This window comes from Penicillium psychrosexuale, assembly GCF_028828465.1.
Source record: "Penicillium psychrosexuale strain IBT 29551 chromosome Unknown utg000004l, whole genome shotgun sequence".
Lineage (NCBI taxonomy): Eukaryota > Fungi > Ascomycota > Eurotiomycetes > Eurotiales > Aspergillaceae > Penicillium > Penicillium psychrosexuale.
The window spans coordinates 5978454-6002548 of NW_026643189.1; the positions used below are offsets into that span (position 1 = coordinate 5978454).

The 24095-nt window shown below is 49.2% G+C and overlaps 11 protein-coding genes across 11 annotated transcripts; 5 read left to right on the top strand and 6 right to left on the bottom strand.

The window, feature by feature from the left end:
- Window positions 1-550: 550 nt before the first annotated feature.
- N7518_008155 (PIG-F family protein) lies at window positions 551-1535 on the top strand (the record flags this gene model as incomplete). The annotated part of the gene is made up of 3 exons (XM_057189082.1): window positions 551-967; window positions 1031-1317; window positions 1379-1535. The coding sequence occupies 3 exons, from the start codon at window positions 551-553 to the stop codon at window positions 1533-1535; spliced, it is 861 nt and encodes a 286-aa protein (XP_057040785.1).
- Window positions 1536-1721: 186 nt separating this feature from the next.
- N7518_008156 (enoyl-CoA hydratase/isomerase family protein) lies at window positions 1722-2543 on the bottom strand (the record flags this gene model as incomplete). The annotated part of the gene is made up of 1 exon (XM_057189083.1): window positions 1722-2543. The coding sequence occupies one exon, from the start codon at window positions 2541-2543 to the stop codon at window positions 1722-1724; it is 822 nt and encodes a 273-aa protein (XP_057040786.1).
- Window positions 2544-2689: 146 nt separating this feature from the next.
- On the top strand, window positions 2690-4742 carry N7518_008157 (transcription factor domain-containing protein; the record flags this gene model as incomplete). The annotated part of the gene is made up of 4 exons (XM_057189084.1): window positions 2690-2725; window positions 2777-2841; window positions 2897-3704; window positions 3762-4742. 4 exons carry the CDS (start codon window positions 2690-2692, stop codon window positions 4740-4742), a joined length of 1890 nt encoding a protein of 629 aa, XP_057040787.1.
- A 142-nt stretch (window positions 4743-4884) lies between these two features.
- Window positions 4885-7054, bottom strand: N7518_008158 (uncharacterized protein; the record flags this gene model as incomplete). The annotated part of the gene is made up of 3 exons (XM_057189085.1): window positions 4885-5323; window positions 5388-6415; window positions 6473-7054. The coding sequence occupies 3 exons, from the start codon at window positions 7052-7054 to the stop codon at window positions 4885-4887; spliced, it is 2049 nt and encodes a 682-aa protein (XP_057040788.1).
- Window positions 7055-7689: 635 nt separating this feature from the next.
- Window positions 7690-9874, bottom strand: N7518_008159 (uncharacterized protein; the record flags this gene model as incomplete). The annotated part of the gene is made up of 4 exons (XM_057189086.1): window positions 7690-9214; window positions 9268-9330; window positions 9385-9601; window positions 9661-9874. The coding sequence occupies 4 exons, from the start codon at window positions 9872-9874 to the stop codon at window positions 7690-7692; spliced, it is 2019 nt and encodes a 672-aa protein (XP_057040789.1).
- A 546-nt stretch (window positions 9875-10420) lies between these two features.
- Window positions 10421-11736, bottom strand: N7518_008160 (glycoside hydrolase family 18 protein; the record flags this gene model as incomplete). The annotated part of the gene is made up of 3 exons (XM_057189087.1): window positions 10421-11371; window positions 11438-11462; window positions 11546-11736. 3 exons carry the CDS (start codon window positions 11734-11736, stop codon window positions 10421-10423), a joined length of 1167 nt encoding a protein of 388 aa, XP_057040790.1.
- Window positions 11737-13666: 1930 nt separating this feature from the next.
- Window positions 13667-14431, top strand: yth1 (cleavage polyadenylation factor RNA-binding subunit YTH1; the record flags this gene model as incomplete). The annotated part of the gene is made up of 1 exon (XM_057189088.1): window positions 13667-14431. The coding sequence occupies one exon, from the start codon at window positions 13667-13669 to the stop codon at window positions 14429-14431; it is 765 nt and encodes a 254-aa protein (XP_057040791.1).
- Window positions 14432-15384: 953 nt separating this feature from the next.
- On the top strand, window positions 15385-16159 carry pst2 (putative NADH-quinone oxidoreductase Pst2; the record flags this gene model as incomplete). The annotated part of the gene is made up of 4 exons (XM_057189089.1): window positions 15385-15411; window positions 15467-15552; window positions 15611-16007; window positions 16064-16159. 4 exons carry the CDS (start codon window positions 15385-15387, stop codon window positions 16157-16159), a joined length of 606 nt encoding a protein of 201 aa, XP_057040792.1.
- A 797-nt stretch (window positions 16160-16956) lies between these two features.
- On the top strand, window positions 16957-19117 carry npl4 (nuclear protein localization protein 4; the record flags this gene model as incomplete). Its single annotated transcript, XM_057189090.1, has 4 exons — window positions 16957-17049; window positions 17125-17255; window positions 17319-18810; window positions 18842-19117. The coding sequence occupies 4 exons, from the start codon at window positions 16957-16959 to the stop codon at window positions 19115-19117; spliced, it is 1992 nt and encodes a 663-aa protein (XP_057040793.1).
- Window positions 19118-19727: 610 nt separating this feature from the next.
- Window positions 19728-21404, bottom strand: N7518_008164 (DUF2417 domain-containing alpha/beta hydrolase; the record flags this gene model as incomplete). The annotated part of the gene is made up of 2 exons (XM_057189091.1): window positions 19728-21164; window positions 21234-21404. 2 exons carry the CDS (start codon window positions 21402-21404, stop codon window positions 19728-19730), a joined length of 1608 nt encoding a protein of 535 aa, XP_057040794.1.
- Window positions 21405-21874: 470 nt separating this feature from the next.
- Window positions 21875-23521, bottom strand: N7518_008165 (uncharacterized protein; the record flags this gene model as incomplete). The annotated part of the gene is made up of 3 exons (XM_057189092.1): window positions 21875-23330; window positions 23378-23419; window positions 23469-23521. 3 exons carry the CDS (start codon window positions 23519-23521, stop codon window positions 21875-21877), a joined length of 1551 nt encoding a protein of 516 aa, XP_057040795.1.
- Between the last annotated feature and the right edge of the window lie 574 nt (window positions 23522-24095).

The window sequence follows — 24095 nt, forward strand, 5'->3', positions numbered from 1 at the left end:
GAGGTGACTTCATGAGTTCGGCTTTGTTACCTCTGAGACTGGAGGCGGTTTTGTAGGTAGGCGACTTGTCTTTCTGGCTTGCTAGCATATTGTACTAGTTGCGAGTCCTCTATGGTATGCAGGGCATCAACAATATTTGCCACGTACAATCTGCGCTTCTTAGAATCTAGAATCGCCACAGGGATATAGCTCTCAAATCATACTGGAGATAAAAGAGAATGAACACTGCAGGACAGTTGTATATATTTCCACAACGATAAAAAGCCCAACGAATAATACGTCACCATGAGCTTGTAATGAGAGCCGCTATAATCCCATGGACTACATAGTTATGTATTACTCCGTAGTACAATCCATTTGTGACCACGAAAATGAAGTTGTTGCCTGAAAGCCAAGGCAATATGTTGGTTCTGCCTGAGACATCAAAACCACAGCCAATCACTATCGAGCTGTCGTCTCCGTTCAAGACCCTCCTAGTATTTCCACCCTGAATCAACCGGGAGCTGCTCAAGGTTTGTTTTCCACAGAGAACTGCCAGTTGAACCCAGCAATGCCCCAAGACACCTCTATCGCGCTAGGGGCTCCTTCCTCAACACCCCAGATGCCCGTCGAGAAACCTTCCGCCCCTCCCGTCAACATCCTCCCCTCGTTGATAGCCCGGATCTACTCAATCGCGCATCCAGCACTCCTTTTGGCATTGGGCGCCACTCGTTTCGAAGCATTGGTGGCTAATCCTACTAAGGAGCTTCTTTCCACCTTACCATGGCTCACCCTTATACAAATTTTCTACATGATTGTATGTCTTCCGCCCGCTGGGTCGACATCAACAGAGACGAGCGCGTCCGCCCCGACTGATGTGAAGTCAAGTCCTCGGTCATCTGGGCCTGGTGGTGCCACGCGGCATGGAAAACATGGAAAGCGGAAGCAGCACGCCAATAGCTGGGCATGCATTTGGTCTCGGTCACTGGTACGCGATATTTCTCCAATTAAGCGGGACCTGCGTGTGATTGATACTAACACGATTTTCTAGCCGGCCCTCCTCTCGGTCTCTCTGACCTTCGTCTTGGCCACCCCGGCTCTAACAATCCTCCTGGTTCTATTCGGCGCCCCGCTCACAACCCACAATTCCGAGACCATCCTGTGTGCGGCCCACATGGCCGTTCTATCCGCGACGGCCCTGATCTACGCCCACGGGGTGGATCGCGGCGTGTGGAACGAGGTTTGGGGTATTGCCCGACCCGCTGATGCGGTCTGGGGCAGTGCGCTCGGTACAGGCTTGGGGGCGTGGTTTGGCGCTATTCCTATTCCTCTTGACTGGTATGTTATACGTTCATACTGGGCTCAAATGCGAAATACCTGGCTAACTCGATATATGAAGGGACCGACCTTGGCAGGCATTCCCAATTACGATTCTTGTTGGAGCCTACATCGGATATGCCATTGGCTCCTTGCTTTCTCGTACTCCATTGGTTTACGGCAAGCGTGTCAAATTCACCTCGGAGGACTTGAGCGAGACCGAAAAAAAGATTAACTAGGGACTTCGTCGTGCAGCCCCTCTATATTCGCGCAATACGGCATATCTCTGAACATACATGTCAGCTTGTATTAGCATAATAAGCTCTCACATCACTGCCGCCACCAGTGATAATTGGTTTTAGATATCCAAAATATTAATTTGATAATGTGAACTATTTCAACGTTCAATGGAAGCCTCTTTCTCTTCACAGATTGCTGTGATCCTTGAAGCTGCCATGCCGCCCTGATCCTTTGCTGAACTTCGCTGCACCTGCTATGGCTTCCTGTGAAATCACCTTGCTCCCTGCATTGAACTCCTGAGACATCGCATCCTGGAACGAGGATGCCTCATACGCACTGTAGTAGGAAGACTGGCGATCTGTGTTGAGACACAACTCAGGGAATGCGATGAGCTGTCTTGCTATCCCAATAGCTTCTTTTAATGATTCTCCTTTAGGAACCACCCGGCTGGCCAGTCCCATGGTCAGCGCTTCCTGAGCGCTCACAGGCCGACCGGTCAATATCATATCCAAGGCACGACCAAGCCCGACAATGGCTTGCAGCCGGACGGTTCCTCCATCAATCAGAGGAACACCCCAGCGTCGACAAAAGACCCCGAAGACTGCGTCTTCTTCAACGACGCGCATATCCGCGAGTAAGCTCAGCTCTAGGCCTCCTGCAACGGCATATCCAGAGACAGCGCATATGACTGGTTTTTTTATAATGAGTCTGGAGGGACCCATTGGCCCTAAGTTGCGACCGTTGATAGGTTGGAGGTTGTCGCTCGGTGTGTCGTTGTTTGCCTGTGCAACCATATGGAGGTCGGCTCCTGCACAAAAGCTACCGCCGGCACCCGTCAGGACACATACTTTTTGTTTCGCGTCATTCTCAAAGAGAAGAATGGCTTCGTAGAGCGCCTTCGCAGTCAAGGGGTCGACGGCATTCTTCCTATCAGGGCGATTGATTGCCACCACCGAGATGCCAGGATACGAGGAAGTATCTGTTGTAACTCTGTCGGGTTCCGCCATATCTAAAAACAGGGGACTTCTAGTGGGAAAAAAAGACAGAAATGTTGCTGTTGAGCATTTTATAGACCTTCCATGCCTCGGCTAAACCCCGCCCTCGACCTCCAACCATCATCGTCATCCGGATCTACGCTCTCGGTAATAGCGCCATGTCTACAGCATGTATAATATGTCATAAGAGAAAGGTGTGTCATTGATCATCTATTGGGCTATTCCCGAATTACTAACGGTTATAGGTGAGGTGCGACTTTGCGACGCACGACCCCTGCACCAACTGCAAAAAGTCGGATGTGGAGTGCAGGTAAGTAGACCCGGCCAAAAGAAGTCGAATAATCAAAATAATTGACTTCCTTCAGACCATATACAAGAAAGCGCAAGAGGTTCACCAACAGCCTATCACCAGGGCGGAATGTGTCAACGTCTGCTCCCTTGAGTCAGACACCGCGGAGCTCACAGGTTCCTCCCGAGTCGCCGGAGGCGCAAGTGGCTTCACAGCGGAATTATTTGAGCGAGTCTCACGAGGCAATTCCAATTGAAACCAATACAGCCGTGATCGCTAATAATGGCGAGCCTTTTATTAAAGAGGAGAGCTATCGCGGCCGCAGTGAATATATCGGCGGCAGCGTCCCGTTTGATGAAAATATGGTCAAACCTGGTCGCGAAACTACATACACCAGCCCCAAAGCATCAGCAACTGACTTGAAAATGCTCCGCGATCAGGGTGCTTTTGAGTTACCTCCAGTGTCAGTCCAAACAGAACTAATGGCCAGTTTTAACATGCACTGTGCATCCTGGACACCGGTTGTGGACCCGAAATGGCTGGATGAGAGTGCGCCGCGATCAATGCTGCTTCTCCAGTCTGTCTTCCTCGCCGGAAGTAGAGTCTCCAAAGCTCATCTCGACTATGGGTCTAGCGAAGTGTTCTATCGACGAGCAAAACTACTTTTCTTTTTTGGTGGTTGTGACGACCCTCTGATTTCTATTGTGGCAGCCTGCCTTCTGCATTGGTATAATCCAGTTGGGCCCGAGGATGTCTCTACCGATACCAGTGGGTTTTGGATTCGAACAGCTGGAGCAATGGCGTTTCAGATTGGGCTACACAAGGAGCCCTCGCCAAATTCTCGAGATCGGGGTCTCCGGAGAAGGCTGTGGTGGTCTCTCGTTGTATGTGTCTCCCCCTGAATCTGCAACACATGGAATATTATGAACTAACATACTTAGGTACGAGACAACATAATTTCTGTTGGCGTCGGCCGACCACGAACTATCAATCTACGCGACAGCGATGTCCTTCCGCCATCACTTAATGATTTCCCCGTGAACAACTTCAAATCCCAACTTTTCCTAGCCTACTGCACGATATCCCGGCTTCTAGGAGACACGGTCGAGTCCCATCTACGACAAGAAATCTCCCGCCAAAGGCAGGTCGATCTCGAGAACGCCGTCTACCGATGGGCAAAACAAGTCATTCCAAGATTACGATCATGTGTGGCACCTCAAGACAATGCGGTTACTTGCAATTTCGAAATTCAACAAGTGTTGGTCATGTATTTCGTAGTGCTCACTATTCTCCATCGCTCGCCTACGCCAGGTAGCGTTCCACCCGCAGCATCGCTGGTAGCATCTTCGTTTATTGCTGGGATTTACGAGGAATTCTTGCTTCGTGATGAGCTTCGATACCTGGGCCCTGTCTTTGCTTTTTATCCACTATGCGCTGGACTGTCACTCCTGTCTAGCTGTCGATATGCCCACCTGCAGAGTACTGCCGAACATGAATTAACGGTCATGAAGCTCTCCCTTCAAAAGCTATCCGAAAGGTGGCTCTCGGCAGTCGGACCATTGCGTGCACTAAACAACTTGACCGAGAAAGTCCGAGAGCTTGGTCCCTTTGGGGGTGTATCGCCTACTCTCGACTTGGACGCAGCCTCTTTCTTTGAGGGGTTCGACACAAAACTTTGCAAACAATGGCAAATCATTGGACACTCCTCGGAGTCCACAAGTGGGGACGCGGGCATCTCGCCTACCTGCACTATGGCGGATATTCAAACCCCCAATGATGCCCTTCGGTCCCTTGACGCTCCGCCGGGACAACCTGTGGATACTTACGACTTTGCCTCTCTTGATGTTAGTTTGGACCCATTCAGCAATAATTGGGAAGGTTCTGGATTTGACTGGAGTGGCTCCTGGCTACTCAATATATGAACTTGACAAAGCTCGAGAATTGGCGATACACAAATCGGTCTCGGTGTATGTCTTGTTTTCTTTTCATGTACAAAAGTTCCTTTCTCATTTCTCTTTCAAAATACCACCCATGGTCTATTGTATCGGCTAGACAGCATGTCGTCTATAGCTTACTTCTGTTGTTGTTTTGGACCTCAAGATCATAATACTGCCTGAAGTGATCCAGAGACCTAGGATTCGCAACGGTGCTGCTAATAATCTTAGGAAGCTGGCCAGATGAAATGACCTGCTTTATCAATGTCTCCACCTTTTTACCATTGACCGTCATAGGGACTTCTTTGACCTCGATCACGAAGCGAGGAACATGCTTACTGCTCAAGCCTTTGCGAATTGCATCCTTGAGCTCTACAGCAAGTTGGCCCGTGAACGGCTTTCCAGGCTGCATCACGACAAACAAAAACACAACTTCATCAGAGTCGTGAGGTCGTCGACGCCCGACACAGAAAGTGGTTGAAATGACCGAGTTGAAAGGAGCTGATTCGGTGATCGAGTATATATCCGAAGACCCAAAACGAATACCCTGTGGATTAAGGACACCATCGCTGTCGGTTTCCCAGTCAGCACGCACTTTCCCCAAATTTATTCCGGCAGGGAAATAAAACTTACCTCCTTCCATGAATCTGCCAACCTTTTGTTTGCGGGTTATAACTCGCCCAATCGTGTTGAGCCCAACAATTCTCAAATTTCTCGAAATAGGCGCTCTTGTATTTCGATCCATCTTCATCGCCCCAGAAAAAGACTGGCATTGATGGAAATGGTTTGCGACAGACAAACTCGCCATGTCTTCCAGTGTTCTTGATAGAAGCTCCCGTGAGAGGATGGGCAATGTCCAAGTCGTGCCCAAGCATAGGAAGCTGGATCTCCCCAGGATACAGTGGACCTGCAGGGTCAGTCCCAATCCAAGAAGTCGCCAAGTCCGTGGCGCCTGTTACACTGGTGAGATGAACCCTGGAAGGGAATGTGCGGTAGAACCAGTGGTATTGGTCTTCACCCAGATGAGAGCCACCTGTCTGCACCATTCTGAGGGACGATAGATCGAATTCGTTCTTTGGGATACAACCGGTCATCTCGAGCTCCTGTAGATAGCGAGGGGAGCAGCCCCAGTATGAGACCTTATGGTACTCCGCAATCTTTGCCAATCCTTTGGCACTGGGCCATAACGGAGATCCGTCGTACAGAATCAGAGTCGGACCTACGGAGAGGTGACCGACCATGACATTCCACAAGACCCATGAGGTACTACTATACTGGAAAACAACATCCTCGGATGTCAAAGAGTTGTGCAGTACGGATGTCTTCTTGTGCTGCAAAATAACGCCATGGCTGTGCACCAGGCACTTTGGCTGACCGGTGGTGCCGCTGGTGTATAGGATATAGAGTGGATGAGAGAAGGACACTCTTTTGAACCCTAGCCTGTCCTCTCGCCGTGACATTGACAAGAAGCGATCGAGATTGGGGAATACCGACTCATGGGCGCCGGTGATAGGAATCAAAAACACCTGTGGCTTTGAGTGCAATGCCTTCACGATGCTTTTGATCTTGACGACGTTCGATCGCATTTTCCCCTTATATGTGGATTCGGCATCTGCGAAGAGAACCCGTGGAGTGACTTGTTGTAACCGTGACACACAGCCCTAGTAATTCTAATCAGTCTCCGATGTCGACAGCAATCCCATTCCTGCGAGACATACCTCTTCACCCAAATCCGGTGCAATACTAGTCCAAATCGCGCCGATACTCGCAGTCGCCAGGAACAAACCGACCGACCAGACGCTATTCGAGATGACAGCAGCAACCCTATCTTGTTCTTTAACACCGAGCTGGAGCAAAGCACTCCTTGCCTTTCTGACATTCTCCCTCAACACTCCCCATGTCCACACCTCCCCACTCAGATCATGGCCCTCTCGAACTCCAACAAGAGCCGTCTTGTCCAAGTCCCGACCAAACACAACATTCTCCGCATAGTTGACAGTTGCTCCGTGGAAGAATTTGGGTACCTTGTCCATTGGCGTGGTAGGATCAAATGCGGATGTTACTGTCGGAGGCAATGGTGGAATAATTCCCGTATAGCCATGGAGGTCTGTCCAGAAATCTTGCAGATTCTCAACGGACCATTGATGCAGATCATGAGAAGAGCGAAGCTGCTGATTGAACTTCTTGTTGATATGCGCACGATAGATATTCATGGGTATTTGGTCTTGGGGGATGGTAGGTTCCCAGATGGGACGAGGCCTGAGAGCGTCGCTCGACTCGCTCTTCGTAAGGCTTGCCATTTCTTGTTTGCTTCTGTGGTGGTGTCAATTGTCGATTGTTGATTTTGAAGACGTAGAATTGGAATTGATTATAAAGTGATTTATAGTAGCAGATAATCTCGATAATCACACCAATAGCCCGTCGGCACCCGGCTTTTGAACCCCCGCATGAAATGTCTCGTTCGGGTAAATCTGACGCATTCCTAGAGACATCCATGACACTATAGCTTCTTTCGGTGATTGTCGGTTGAAATCGGTCGAAGTCGGTTATGTCGGCGATGCATGGTGCATCTCATAGGGTTGATGCTGCTGCTCGGCTGATGTAACCTAACCCCCGCACGAAGCTGAAGGAATATAGGACTAAGTGGAAGCTTCATTTAGTAGAGTAATTGCCTTCATTATTTTTCAACTTGCCTGGCCAATATGAGCTGGCTTGAAAACCAGGTATTCTCGTGCTTGTGTGCTTCTATTTGTAGCACGTCTTTTTCCCCCATCCGTCATTATTCACCAAAGATAAAGAATGAAAACTACTAGTCTTCAGGCAAAGTGTTAGTTGCATGTTCACATATGTACAATGATCCAAGATCAGCTAGAAATCCAAACGTCAAAAATGCCAGCTAAGATTGCGTGCTATATATGGCATCAACCTTCATGATTCAAAGCTTCGAGCTTGCCTTTTGCAAGGATCGATGACCAGAGGCACGGTTCGCCGGCAGGTCGACTCCCCAGGCAATACGACAGTCCCATTGCAGATGTTCCTCCCCTTCAGAGATAGTGCTAGCAGTGCCCCCAACTATAACAATATCGTGGAACACCTGCTCTCCCACGCCACCCTCAGCACTCAAGATCCACCGTCGAGCGATCTCTGTCGTCACAGGGTCATTATCACGTTCAGCATCAAGCGCCAGAAGAGCACCAGATAGAATCCAAGCCAGAGTGAACATAAAGCGACGGCCATCAGCAACAGTTGAGGCGGGGTCCTGAGCCGTAAAACGAGCACGCAAAGCTGACCACGCAGCTGTCAGGGCATTCCGCAGATCTGCGCTCTGAATCAGGGTCAAGGTACGGCTAAGCCATGTTCCAAATATCTTCAGGTTGTCTTTCTTGATAAGAAAGCGGACAAACTCGCTAGCTAGCACGTTCGTGGTACCCTCCCAGATAGAATTGACTGCGTTATTGCGCATAATCCGAGAGATGTTGAACTCGGGCTCGTCAGCCTCGTCCATATAGCCGACTCCACCCATAGATTCCTGACATTCTTGAATTCCCGTAGTGGCCATCTTACTGATAACGGCCTTAGCAGTGGCAGTCAAGGTACGGAAAACCACCTCTGCTTCCTTGCCAGGTTGAGGGAGATGCGCGAGCTTATTAGACGACGGTTTTTGATTTTCAACAATTCCAAACAAAGCGACCGTGAACCACGCAAGGTTCATTGCACCCCGATGCTTTACTTCCAAGTCCGCCAAGAGTCGTAAATGCATTGGGATCAGCCAGAGCGGTTCGCCGACAGTAGTTCTCGCTTTCGCAAAGCTCTTCGTGATGCTTATAGCTCGGCGCCAACCAGCAAGCGAACCGACGAAGGTATGAAGCCGGGTGACATTGAGAAGAGGCGCGATCGTTACGATCCCCTGGTCTAGCTCCCCAAGAAGATGTGCACGCATATCCCTTAGTTCCAATTCGGCGGTCGGCAATTCTTTAGTACCGAGTTTGTTCTTTAGCCGGTGGATCTTGACGCCATTAGATACAACTTTAGAGATACCGTTTGCATCTACCACGGTCCGTCGCAATGGCGCGAGGAACGTGCTTAACTTTCCAGATGGAGTCTTCGCGAGCAAAAGAGCAAGGTTGGCATCCGTTGCCGAAGAGAAGAACTTGAATCCGCTAATGAGGTAGTCGCCATCACCAAGGAGGTCGGAGCTGGGGGAGCCGGAGGGAGTAGCTAGCGGCGAGTAGGTAGCCCATGTTTCGGTGTTTTGGACGTCGCTGCCGCCGGCTCTCTCAGTCATCCACTGGCCAGAAGTCCAGTGATCATCCTTTTCGGAGATCAGCCCCTGGAACGCAGCATGGAAAGGATGCGTAAATGGCAGCTTGTCAATTTTCGACGAGAGAATAAAAGCAGCACCATCGGTCATGCTAATCGGACAGGAGTAGAGTCCAGAAGAAGGAGAGTACAAATAGGTACTGGAATCATGGCATTAGCGATAGCATAGAAAGATCGACAAGGAAATACTCACAGCGCATACTGAACTGTTCGCCGATCGACCCCTAAGCCCTTATCATAGCCCGCCGAGACGATCCTAATCGGATCAAGTTAGATCATGCATGTCATATCAACGATTTATAGATCACACCTATTCCGAGCACCCCATTTGCCCAGTTGCTTCCAGCCTTCCGTGGTTACCAATCGATCATAATCATATCGCTTACCCCAGACATTATGGCTCTTCACATATGGCACATTGCGCTCAGCATCGGCGCTCCATCCGCGAACCTGTTCTGAAATAGCCTCGGCACCGAACTGAGTGAGATGCGGTTGTACAGATTGAAATACAGCGGATGGTAGGTACCCTGGATCATGTTTAGAAATTATTGTTAAAATTACAATTACATATGAATGAAAAACTCACATGCTATTGTCCGTTGAAGGCTGGGATCCGACGTGTAGGTATTCTCCAATGGGCCGGGGTCGGTGATGTAGCCGCTATCTGCTGTCGCGGGCTGCGAGGAGGACATAGTGTGATTCTTAAAAGTGAATACGATGTGGAAAAGACAGATAGAATGTGCAGAGTGAGTTTGATAAAGCAGTTGAAAATGCGGGGAAGATGAACCTCGGCTACGCAGTCCTATAGATGTGATACCTTGATACCTGATTTAGGCCTAGAAATCTGAATTGAGATCGGTAGAAGAATCAAAATACCTGGATTACTATTGCAAGAATAGCCTCGCCTAATACAATCTAGTTAGTCTTCTTAGTAGCCTTTTTGGATGTCTTTCTAGTTGTCTTTTATAAGATATCTTCTCCCTATTCTCAAGGAGACGGCCCAAACCAGGCATTAATGCATCAGTATTTGCTAAAAATGGAGGTTTGGCCCCCTGGGGTATAGGACTGCGTAAACCTCGGCTGTCGGTTGTCTAATGAAAGTGAAAGTACTAAATCTGCCCGCAAAAGCGCCGTATCACGATTCACCTTATACCCTGAAACATGATATTGTCTATATTTACCGTTTCTACTAGAAGTCTATATAGTCATGGACTAGTGGTAACCCAGAACCTGGGAGACAATTGTTAAAATAATGACAGCTACCTATACCATTTTTGAGGATGTCAGCGCGCCATGGGAGAATCTGATTTTTGGTTTAGTGTTGCTTTGCAAAGAGCTGAAAGCCCTCACATCTCGTGCATCGTGTTGTATCCCGTCTCAACCAAGCTACGCGGTCCTCGGGCATCGGAGCAGACATGCCAGTAAAACAGGCCACCCAGTTTCGACGAGGTCACAAATTCCGCCTTCTGTTTTACTGTTTCTGGGGTATCGTATGTGACGAAACCGCCATCAGCTCCAACACAGAATGACGCACCGATGTTCCTATCATAATACTCCTGTGTCCCCGGTCGGGGCAGGTCGCGATAGTCAAAAACACCATCCTCACCACCGTGTCCAGTATACCGCTGACCAGGACCGTTGCTACCCAAGAAGGATCGTCCGTAAACTGGGACACCCAAAATGATCTTTCTAGGGGGCACTCCTTGCCCTATAACGTAAGAAACCGCCGAATCACCAGATATGCCTGAGCCATAAAGCTGCGCCTGATGGCCCGTCTCGGATTCCCATGGTCCAGCGAAATCGTACGCCATGAGGTTGATCATGTCAAGATGTTTTTGTGCGGCAGCAAGGTCAATGTTTCGCAATGCCCACTGGCCAGCAGGGAGGGCGGTGGTAAGGACGTAACGCGGAGCGGGTAGCACTTCCCGTAGACGTGCGAGGAGACGAACATAATCCTTTCCTTGCTTGGAATCAGAGGGGTGCTCCCAGTCGACTGCATAGCAGATGAAGTTAGTCATGTGCATCCGACTTGTCTCAGAATCAAAAAGATACGCGGCCTTACTGTCAATTCCATCAATTCCAAATTGATCCACCAGTTCCCGCGCGGTGCGAACGAAAGTGTCCACCCGAGAATGGCTGCTGGCTACAGCGGCGAAGTTCTCACTGCCTTTTCCGCCACCACCAACAGAGAGGATGACCCTCATCTTAGAGTACTGTTGCTTCAATTGGACGAAAGCTCTAAGACAACCTTCTGCGCCGTCAACGGGCATCTGGGTATCAGCCCACTCATCGCTCAGCTATGACGCAGCGTCAGTAAATATTCCCACATTAGAGGAGGTGCGTGTTTAAAACTTAGAACTTACATAGACAGTTCCGTCATCTTTCACCCTGCAAGAAACCAATTTGAGATTAGCGCGTCAGCCATCTGCTCGAACCCGGACTCTTGAATGGCGGTGATTGGCTGTGTTTACCAGGCAAATGCGTAGAACACATGTGAGATAAATCCCAAGCGCAAAGATGAAGGAGGTTCCTTTCGATAGATTCTCCAATTCGGATAGTACGCTGCATTTGTGTACAGTGGCACTTCGTATGAGACGTGGGACTCGGCAGCGGGGTCACGATCCGCGCCCCGTCGGCGGAAGAGCCTGGAAGCTGAGAACATTTTCAAGACGTCGAGGTGAGAAGTGTGAGAGCTCGCGCATTGGCGGGAACCACACAAAGCAGTGAAGCTGAATGGAATTCCAAAAAAGGCCAACGAAAAAGAAAAGAAGAGAAAGAATTGAATTGCAAGTTGAAAAGGGCCCCAGAACAATGCTGTGTGTTTCCCTTTTGGGAATACGTCACGTGGAACCTCGCCTCGTTCCTTTTCTTACTCTCTCCATTGCACTTGCACTAATTAGGTGAAGTGTATAATCAGGCAGTTTGCAGATGCAAATCTCAGGTAACCCGACTAGGCTCCATATAGATGGCCGAATCAGCAATTGGACACAGGAAGATGTGGAGACTGCGGGCTAAGCATATGCGTAGCATTTTCCAAACAGAAGTACGTTGTCAACTTGTACGCAATGGATGCCTGCATGGTCAGATGCGGGGTTGCTGTCTCGGAGTTCAGTCATGAATTGTCCTAGATCCAAGACACATGGGGGAGGATTGTGTCCGGTCATGTCCGTATAACCTGCGGTCCGATCTAACCAGCGGACGCAAGAAAATCCTGTCAAAGAGATTTACATACTAAGGTACAAGCGTGGATCGCCTGCATGAGGCAATGCACCCCACCCCGTGTTCGAGAGTTTTTGCAATGACGGCAGATCGTCATGAACAATATATTATTGTGGACGATCATGACTCGTGAAAATACGAATTTAGCTTGTGTTGGGTACCCCGGTGAAAGGGTTTTTGTTGCGAAGCCAATGACCAGAATAAGGAGATGGGGCGATGTAGGTTTGGCCTTTTGCTAATTTTTGCTTATCGATTTGATAATCACAGCGTTTACAGGGGTACAGAGGTATCGGATTCGCTGAGATAGTCTGAAGGATGAGGCTAGGGCATGGGCAGGGATGCATGTGGCCCCGGCTTTATACTTCCCCGCGGTGATCGAGGCTGGAATGCTTCCGTTTCACCAGGGACATTGCACGAGAAAACCTCAAATCATCTTGAAGTATATACAAGATTATTACGAGAAAGATAACAAAAATTAATATTTTCCAATGGCCGAATGCGCTCATTGCAATGAAGATGATCAACAAGCTCATAGAAAATCCAGAATAGGCAACCTGGTGATTCACTTGGCAATTTGTTCTTTTTCAACAGCCGCGATAGTCTCGGGACTATTTAATACTAGGAAGGCAATTTAAGGGAGCCATGTGAGATTAACTTGCTGAAACTGATTTTAGATGAATCCTAAACGGATATATGTAATCAACTTTACATATCTCGGATACGTTGAATATTATAATGTCCCAAATAAACCTCGGAGAATAGTGATACCAAAGATTGTCGGTCTGCTAGCCGGGAAGACGACAGACTCTGAGATTGTATGCATTGTACACAGATACTACATATCCAGATTCTGGGTAAGACAATAAAAATAGTTCGAAATATCAGTTGCAGCCTCACTGTCAAATAAATTGGATTGGATAGTTTTCAATCTTCACTCTGTTTCTATCGCCCTTGTCCCCCCTTTAGTGTATTGCCGTATATATTCAAAAGACAAACAGCACGAGACTCGAGGGTATTGATGTACTGATCATAATCCTTTTCCAATAAGTATGATTTCGATGTTGAATTTCGGATGTCGAGATGCAAACGAGCCAAACACCGTGTCGCCACCTGATTTTTCAGGCGATAACTGGAGAACAACCTAGACAGCTCTGCAACCTTCAACAACTAAGACTTCTTCCTCAAATTCTCCTTCTCCATGCCAATTTGAGCGAGATATCCCGAGGATCTGTGATTTATACTCTCCCTGCAAACGTTCAATTTCATCTACACGGGTGGGCATAGTCAATCGAATACACGCACCTGACTCGCGAGTCGCGACTACCACTGATCATCTCTTCACTCTCAACACTTCCCTCGATCTTCATCGAGCCATGGCTGCCGAAACTGAAAGCGCAGCTGCGCAAATCCTATCCGCCGAGCCGACGCGCGATCCCAGCTACAATGACTTTTCTTTCACACCCTTTCTGCGCAAGAGCTTCGGCTTCGGACTCGCCAGCGATGTACCTGTTTGCAAAGCCTATAGTGAAGGACACTGTCCATTAGGACCTGCCTGTCCAGATCGGCATCCCACTCCGTCCCGTGTGACAACCTCGACTACCACAGCCTCCGGAATGGCGCCATCTACAACACACGGATCGCTGGTTTGCAAACATTTCCTCAAGGGACTATGTAAGAAAGGACTGAAATGCGAATACCTCCACGAATATAACCTCCGACGAATGCCAGAATGCCAGTCATTTTCTCGATCTGGATACTGTACCAATGGCGACGATTGCCTTTATCAGCATGTTCGAGAGGAGGCACGGCTGCCGCCTTGCGAACACTACGACCGCGGATATTGCGAATTGGGACCATTATGTGCAAAACGACACGTCCGCCGACGTCTATGTACATTCTATCTGGCCGGGTTCTGCCCTGATGGGAAAGCGTGTGCCGATGCCCACCCTCGCTGGCCGGAAAATCTACCACGGCCTACAATGCGTACTGAAAAGACAGAGGAAGAACTTGAGCACGAACGAGTTCTCATCCGTGAAGAACAAGAACGGGAAAAAGAACGGGAACGAGAATGGCGAAATGAACGTGGTCGGGGCGGTGGATTTGGGCGTGGCCGCTTCCGCGGGCGTGGAAGAGGTTAGGTGGATTTTTATCGCAAGGGGGTTTTTTTGGTGACATTGCATGGCATGGAGTGAGGTGTGGCTTCGGCAAGGGGTCTACGGACTGCTTGGGTTTATTTTCATTTATGAGTTCTTGCGCCAGTCCCGCGATACCCTTTTGAATAATCTGACGCAAAAATATTCGCGAGAAATTCATTCTTTTCACTTGAGCTCAATGGCATAATTGGTGTGAACATTCCACACTACTGGTTTTGCAGCAATGATAGACCCGTAGTGTCGTGAACCCAAATTCCTTGTGGTGGTAATATTTAGCCATCGGACCCAAGTACGTCTCGGTACGCCAATGCAGCTTGTCCCATTTGATTTGAATATGGAGTTAAAACATAGAAGCGATTAGTTACATGACATCATGACAGGCACTGTCTAGACAGACCGAACTATTAGTTAGTGTCAAGAATGGGATATGGCCCCTCTAGGCCCTAAACAAGAACCTTGGTTTTTGTTATGGTCTAGTGGTAAATTACGCTGTACGAAATTCAACAGTTAGTCTTAATAATTCCGTTGACTAAAACAACCCCCCTCTGCGGTAGAATCTGCACACTTGCGGAGTATCATTTTTACTAATAGATTCGTAACTCTACTACGCATAGTTATACACCCTCGGCACGTAAATCTTCATTTGTCAGTTCTCAGTAAGAATCACTAAGGCCAGAGCTATATCCGAGTGGAACCTGATCAGCCAATCATGTTCCATTTTGCTCTGTCATCGATGACTGATAACTTGCTGCAAAGCTTCGTTGCGCTCGCTAATCATAGAGGTACATAAACCGCCTATTAATTAATATGGTGGATGATGTACCTAGGACATTCCCCTCGACAGGGTGTTAACCTTTATAATTACCTCCCCTCCCCGCTCTTCCTCTCTCAACTTTTTCCCTCTACAACGTTCATTCTACAATCCTCAAACCGTCATAATGGCTCCCAAGGTTGCAATCGTCTATGTATGTCTTCCAATGGCGATGCATTCCTCTCCCGTCTCACTAACTTTCCGATCAGTACTCCATGTACGGCCACATCCAGGCCCTGGCCGAGGCTGAGAAGAAGGGCATCGAGTCCGCTGGTGGTCAAGCCGAGATCTTCCAGTCAGTCATGCTATCATTGTTACCCCTCGAGTCAGTTGATTAACAATTGAATCTCTAGGATCGCTGAGACCCTCAACGAGGAAGTTTTGGCCAAGATGCATGCTCCTACCAAGGCTAGCTATCCCATTGTTGAGCCCTCTGACCTCCTCGCCTTCGACGCTGTTCTGTTCGGTATCCCTACCCGTTACGGTAACTTCCCGGCTCAGTGGAAGACCTTCTGGGACAAGACCGGTGGCATTTGGGCCACTGGTGGCTTCTGGGGCAAGTACGCCGGTCTCTTCGTGTCGACCGGTACTCAGGGTGGTGGTCAAGAGTCGACTGCCCTTGCCTCGATGAGCACTCTCGCTCACCACGGCTTCATCTACGTTCCTCTGGGCTACAAGACCGTATTTGCCCAGCTGAGCAACTTGGACGAGGTTCACGGCGGTAGCGCCTGGGGTGCTGGTACCTTCGCTGTAAGTTATAACGACACTCTCCGATGCATTTCTCTTACTGACCATCCCGTCTACAGGCTGCCGACGGTTCCCGTAAGCCCTCCGCGCTTGAGCTCGAGATTGCCACCGCTCAGGGAAAGGCCTTCTACGAGACTGTTTCTAAGGTCCAGTGAATGCATGGCAGTACCGAGTCGAAGCCGGAGAGCTCGACTCCTGTTGCTGGGGAGGCCGCTCCAAAGACCGAGCAGCCTTTCAAGGGTACTCAGGAGCCAGTCAAGAAGAAGAAGAGCAATGAGGGGCCATGCGGTTTGCCTAAGAACTGTACAATTCTTTGATTGGGCCCATGTTTCTTCTTGCGTTCTCTAATTCTAGACTGTTCTCACTGGGGCGTTCCTTAAGCGTTTCGAATTCTTATGATGATACGGACATACCATTCTCATTTTCAACAGCCAATTATTTCTAGCCCAATAGAAGAAATATATGGAAGAAGATTTGTCAATTACTTTTGCAAAAGCCTATAGTAACGTAGATGCTCAACTTCATATATCCACGTATAGTTACATTCCATGATTAGTACTTTCAGGGCACATTTCTGCCTCCTACAGTCATTTGCTCACATTTTCCAAATTTGCCTCTGGCACCGATGCTACAAGAGGCAGTTCTGTATTATCACTTCTATTTGAAAGTATTTATAAGTACTATCCAGGTTCTGGCTCTCTATTTTAAGGCTCTGTATCCGTGGTAACGAATTTACCGACGCCTCCCCCAAAACTCCAAAGCCGACCGCGGGGTGTTCTGTCAGCCACCGCCCGCCAGTTGTGACGTGACCAAGGAAGCTTTAAGTCGAGCTTCTCTTCTCACTTGCATGTGCCTTCTTTGTCTTCGAATACTTCTTCCACTTGTGTTCCTTGAAAGGTGAAGCCACTACCTCTCAATCCTCATCCTCAACCGTGCTATGATTTTGCCTAGGATGGCCTCCATTCTTCTCCGATTTGAGAGTCGAAACGGACAATTTCGACTCACGGTCAGCCCGCAGGAACTCTTCCCGTCACTTCAGAAAAAGGTATTTATCGGCTCTTAGTTGGAAGGGAACGATAGCAGGATGAGAGCCAAAATCTAATCTGGCAATCGGCATTAGATTCTAGAACACCTCCCGGAAAACGTCGAAGCTTCGTCCATTGCCCTCTCGAATAAACCGATCGGCACAGGTGGTGAGGAAAGACTACTGGAAGACCTACGAGGGGTTTCGCTTCAGCAGGTTGGCCTCAAGTAAGTGTTGAATTTCATATTTACATCTACATGTTGAATTACTCACGCGCCGCTGAATTGAAGGCATGGCGATAAGCTCTTTATTGGGTACCAGGAACAGGCACAGCAGGATAGAGCCTCGAACGGCAACACATCTACCACCACAGAACACCGACTCAATGGAGCTCCGATCCCCAAGCAACAGACGGTCCCGATCCGTCAACAACCAAGTTCTTCCGCTCCAGTCAAGAACCCGTGGGAGCTAGTGCAGCAGTCACCGCTGGACGATCTGCTAGACAAAAAAGATGGAAAGATCAAGCGTGGAATGGACTACAAGATGTGCAGACACGGTCCCCGAGGCATGTGTGATTACTGCATGCCACTCGAGCCTTACGATGCGAACAACATGAAAGAGAAGAAAATCAAGCACCTCTCTTTCCACTCATACCTGCGGAAAATCAATGCCGCGACTAACAAGCCCGAAATGGGAACCTCGTTCATGCCTCCACTCAACGAACCATATTACCGAGTGCGAAGCGACTGCCCATCGGGGCATCCGCCTTGGCCGGAGGGAATTTGCACCAAATGTCAACCAAGCGCAATCAGTCTGCAACCCCAGGAATTCCGTATGGTAGACCATGTGGAGTTCTCATCCCCTGATTTAATCAATTCCCTCCTTGATTTCTGGCGAAAGTCAGGCGCTCAACGATTGGGCTTCTTGTACGGTACATACGAGGAATACACCGAAGTACCACTAGGTGTCAAGGCTGTCGTGGAAGCAATCTACGAGCCCCCGCAGACGGGCGAAATCGATGGCGTAACACTCCATGACTGGCACAACGAAAATGAAGTGGACGAGGTAGCTCGTCTCTGCGGATTGCAGAAGGTTGGTGTCATCTTTACTGACTTGATTGATGGCGGGCTTGGGGATGGCTCAGTGGTTTGTAAGCGGCACATTGATTCATACTTCTTGTCTTCACTCGAAATTGCGTTCGCTGCACGACTCCAGGCACAAAATCCTAAGTCAACGAGATGGAGCCGGACAGGACAGTTCGGCTCGGATTTTGTAACGTGTGTGCTCAGTGGAGATGAGACAGGTGCGATTGCTATCAGCTCGTACCAAGCATCCGTGTCTGCAGTTGAGATGGTTCGAGGAGATATCGTCGAACCCTCAGCAGACCCGACCGTAATGCTGGTGCAATCAGAACATGACGAAGATCTCGGAAGCAGGACACGATACATCCCCGAAGTTTTCTACCGACGAATTAATGAGTACGGTGCAAGCGTACAGGAGAGCGCTGAGCCGAGTTTCCCAGTCGATTTCCTACTAGTCACCCTCACCCACGGATTCCCAACAGAGCCATCCCCATTATTCACCAACAGTCGCTTCCCTATCGAGAATCGGGAAGTCATCGGCGAGAGCCAAGATCTTCGACACGTTGCCCAGCAACTCATGTCCCACGGTGATCCAGATAAAGCTATTCAAGGCGTTTCCGACTTCCACCTCCTGTGCTTCTTGCATGGAGTAGGCACATTTAGCAAGGTCGGTGTTCTATTGTGCATATTTCAATCTAGTGTACGTGACGCTAACTCGCATTCTCGAACAGGATGAGGAATCACTCCTCTGCCGAGTCGCCAGAACGAAGTCCCCCGCCGAGGGCATGCAACTTGTGAATACCCCAGGATGGGCCACGTTGATGACAATTCTTCAAGAGAGTGGTGAGCGCCCCCCAAGCGCCCCTGGCCCACACCGGCCGAGCCTTCTCGTCCGGATTCCCAAACCCGGAAACGCCGCAACCCCCCACCCTCCACCCTACCCCGGTCCATATCTCCCAGTCCCGAGAGTGACCAGCTTGCTAAGAGGTTTAAGGGAGCTAGTTTAGAGTGATCGGTTTCGTCTTCCCGCCGTTCGGTTTTCATCGCACTCCCCCTAGACCCTTCGGCCCGGCTTTTCCCACCGCGTTGCCTTAAAAGTTACGAGGAGGCCATTCATCGCCGTTTCCCGAGATATTTTCGATTCCTGGACCCGAAATGGAGATTTGATGCGAGAATGGAAGTTTTGGATCCGTCGGCTAGTTATAGCAGGCCAACGCTCTGCCCGAAGCACTGCATTTATTACGAATATACCTCAAATCCAGTTGGCATCCTACAGCCCTCCAGGAAGTGTGCTGAAATTAGATGATTCACCGATGCTCTCGTTTCAGGGGCTTTTGTAATTAAATCTCATAGATATGGGGTAGAAGTTCTCGATTGGATTGATGTGTCCGTCGAAATAGATGCTACTAAGTAAGAAACCTTACATACAAGTGATGTTCATTCATATGTAGCGACGTCGCGTCAGGCGAGGGAGGTACTACTAGGCCACAGCATCATGTCCCCCCGTCATTAACTTCGCGGGGATATATTTTACAAAACACAATTGCGACAATTTTCTTGCCCTGTACGGTATTTGACTCCTAATGAACGCCCGAACAAAGATATCAAACTTGATGATCACTTGCTCATGGGTCTTTGTACCTGACTTTCTTGGACAAGCTCCTTCAAACGTCTTTCCAATATCGCCCGTCCTTGTCCAGTATGCCATACTTCATGGGGTGCATCGTCAGCAATATCCCAAGACAAAAGATTATCTGTAAGATGAGACAGATCCTCCTGTCGCTCTGCCCACTGAGAATTCTTTCGGACTTCTTGACCAGAGCTCACAACGACTACAGGAGCATGGCCCATCTGGATATGGCGAGAAGACTGTATCTCGGCGGCAGTCATGGTGACAGCCACGAGGCTTTCCTGTAGCTTTGCTTTGATGTATTTTCCAGACTGGTAAGCCGAACGTCCGATAACGCGGTCCTGGCGAGAACGGCCGCGTAAAATGGCGCCCGCAAGCCGATCGAATCCTAGCGGAGAAACGATACCACGCAGCCAGAGCAAAAATCCACGACCGGGTCGCCCAATGTCTCCCAAGTATGCTTCGTGGAGGGGATCGATCATGAAAATGCCCCGGACTTCGAGAAGGTTGCGACTGGCAAAAAGCCTCGAATAAAGACTGCCAACTCCAGCAGAAACAACTATCCATGGACCTGTCTCACCTGCAAGAGCCAAGGCCTCGGCTAGCACGTCCGCGGACATGCCGGCGGAATGAGGCGAGGGTGCGTTGTCGGACCATCCGAATCCTGGTCGGTCCCAGTAACAATATCTGCCGATACCGCCACGGCCGTATACATCGTCGATGAACGGTTGTAATGTATGTTCGACTGGTCCATTGCCGCCTTCTAGAAGGATCGTCGGTGCATTGTCGTCTGCAGTCTTGTTCTCGACACAAGCGAGATGAACTTGGTAGCTATCCGCATGCACCGAGTATCGCTCGCCTGGAGCCTCGAGCCCAGAGTCGAAAGCACGCAAGATCAGAGTCGCTGTTAACATGACGGCAGCGCTCGCCATGGCAGCCATTAGAATCGTCTCAGCGAAAACAGCAATCCACTCCAGCAGGGAGCGCCGAGTCTCTTCTCGACCAGTAAGACGCTCTTCCTCCTCGCGCTTACCCCATGCAACTGCTCGATTCTGGATGGCCTGGTAAATAGATATCAAAGCTACCCAGATGACAGAAGCAATCCCTACCCAGCCTTCTTCAAGACGGATCCGCGGCGCAGCCAGGATAATAAACATATCAACCAAAAGCAGAACGGCAAGTATAATGGCCCATATTGTCATGGACTTGGATGGCACTGCGAAAAATAAGAGTCCAAGGACGAGGTATCCTGTCGCCAAGGTGGTATATGAGAAGGCAAAGAAGCCCGACCCTCGCGGGTGGATCATCGGTGGACTGACAAATATGGAGACAAGCAGGAAGGTCCACCATATGAAGCTCATTGCCAATGCGATAACTGACGCGCCGTGCACCGCGCGCACGCTCCATAGATTGTAGGGCGATACCTGGTTCTCGTGTTAGCTATAACTTGCCTCTGGCGTGCTATTTGGTGTAGCGTTGTTTGTTGGACTCACGGCGGGATCATCTGGGCTTAGAAACCCCTCATGACTATCTGCAGGAAGCAATCTTGAGCGCTCAGTAGGTTCTTCGAATGTTTGCTCTGGCACATGCCGATGTTCATCCCCATTCTGTGTGCCGGATGGCTCCGTGGGCTTATGGTCTTGTCTGCGACCCCAGATTGGCATAGTGAAGATTAGTGCCGGTCCTTAAATTAACAGGTTTCATAAATATTCATTTATTTGAGAGGATGCATGTTTGGAGAAATGAACCAAAGCCCAACCTGCTAGTATCTGGGCTGATGGGTATGACATCATGCATTTCCCTTACCGGTTAGATCTATATCTTGGCTATTCGAGTATGGACTAGCAGTCATTTACTACCTACTAATTTTTCTGGGTTTTCCAGCTTTATGTATTTATGCATTTACTTGCCAGAAGATACGAATTTCTAGAAAACAGACCGAAGTGAAATGTACTTTAGAGGTGGGTTGGTCTGGACATAATCTCTTCTAGTTGATATATGACTGATTGCCTTGAAGTATTCTGCTAATAATGTCTATTACCTAGTCTACATATGTACACCCACTAATACCCATGCTCATATCTTCGAGGACTTTTGCAACAGAGTTCTGGAGAAACCAGCAACATGACTCTATTCAACCATATCTAACATTGCCGGAGCCATCTCCGAACCAGTCATCCGCAGCCAAGGACTCATCGGGAGACGCATAATTTATGATTGTACTTTTCGATGTTGTGTAGGCATTGTAAGCCTCGACTCCATTTTCGCTTCCGACTCCACTCGCAGACTTTGCGCCTCCCCATGGACTGCTAGGGTCATTCCGATGATGGGTATTCACCCAAGTAATTCCTGCGTCAATCTGCTCCGAAACTCGGAAAGCCTGGGGAAGGTCAAGTGTCCATACACCGGCTCCCAATCCAAACTCGCTGTCATTCGCCAATGCAATTGCTTCTTCCTCGGTATCGAAACCAGCAACGACAATAACAGGGCCGAACGCCTCCTCGCGCCAGATATCTGTCTTTACAATACTGTTGTTCCCGTTGTTGGATGCAAGTAGCGTTGGTTCGTAGAAGTATCCCCTCTCGAAGTTAAATCCGTCAAGCGGGCTTTGAGAAACCATCCGCTTTGCACCGATGAGAGCGACCGCATTCCCTCCATCTAGAGCGCTGTTGACAAGGCGCTCCACATTTTGTAACTGCTTCTCGGAGATGAGTGGCCCCATGGTAGATTCTGGGTTACTTGGAGCACCAATTCGGCGTGTAATGCTCTCAATCTTGCCCTTGAGCTTGTGTAGTAGCTCATCCATAATCGAGTTTTGCACTATAATCCGAGTGCTGGCCACACATGTCTGACCACTTGCGATGAAGCTTCCAAAGACGATCCCGTTAATCGCCGTATCGATGTTGGCCTTTTCAAACACGACCAAGGGCGCCTTTCCACCCAACTCCGCAGTGTATTTTGCCAGATTCCCACCGACAATCCTACCAATTGCCCTTCCGGCCATGGTGCCACCAGTCACGTCCACCTTTTTCACCAATGGATGCTCAACCAGTGCTTTGCCGGTGATAGCTCCATAACCAGGTAAGACGCTCAACACGCCATCTGGAATTCCCGCCTCGCGAAGGATCTTGCCCAACAAGAGAGTTGTCAATGGAGTCAGCTCGCTAGGTTTGATTATGACACTGTTTCCAGCAGCAAGCGCTGGAGCAAGCTTCTTCACGGCAATCAACAACGGGTGGTTAAACGGGGTAATCTGAACCACCACTCCGAGAGGGACTCGGTCGACAAAGTTATGCAGTTTCCCCATCGTCGGTAGAACGGATCGCTCCTCGACTCTTAGCAGGGAGGCATAGTATTTGAACCACCTTGTCAAAGATGGGACCTGGGCCTTCATTTCCCGAATCACCCGACCCGTCTGTTTTGATTCTGTTGAGATGAGCTGCGGGAGGGAATCGGAGAGAAGCGTTGCGCATTTCTCTAGCACATCGGCACGATGGTGACGACTCGCACGCGACCATACGCCGGACTTATATGCTGCCTGGGCGGCGGAGATGGCGGTCTCGACATCTTCTGGCGAGGCTGCGTGGCATCTGGCAATGGTTAGACTGGGATCGAACGCTACTGCGAGTTAGCTTACTGCGCGAAGATCTCTCCAGTTGCCGGATCTTCAATGGGAATGCTGTAGACTTGTCAGTGCTGGTTCAAGTGTCAAGATAGCCGTCACACACAGATCTGCATTCCCATCTTGCTCTTTACCGGCCAACCACAAGCGATATTTCATGATAGAAAATATTTCAAGTAAAAATAAAAAAATAAAAAATCACCTGGACAGGGGAAAGCTTTATAAATTGCGCTTATCTGGCTTATCTCTGGTAATGCCCAGGTGAGGGGTCAAGCTTGGAGTTCCATTCGGCCCTTTCCGACTTTCCATTTCTTATGTTCTGTCCTGTTAAGAAATGAATTGCATTCATCAAGATGGCAAGACCGATGTACTCGGGAATGAGCCGTGTCGAACCCTCCTCAAATTGAAATGTCGCAACCTGCACTGTTTTCATCTTCAAACCCTCCACCATGTGGACTGACATTAATCCGGCAACCAAGGCTGTCAAGACACTCTGCCAGCCTGTCAGAATCAGTCAGACTCGATAAGTGAGAGCGATAGAATGGCAACAGTCGAAGTCCGAGAGACGGACCTTTATGCGTGGCAAGGGTTCTCAGCTAGTGTTGGGGAGAAAGTGGTCGATGTTCGCGAGAGCATGACGATGAACAAGACACGGTATGGTATGGCTAATGGCTTATGTTCCAAATTCACTCATCTCGCTATCTATAAAGAGAAAAGACTATTCCGAGTTAAA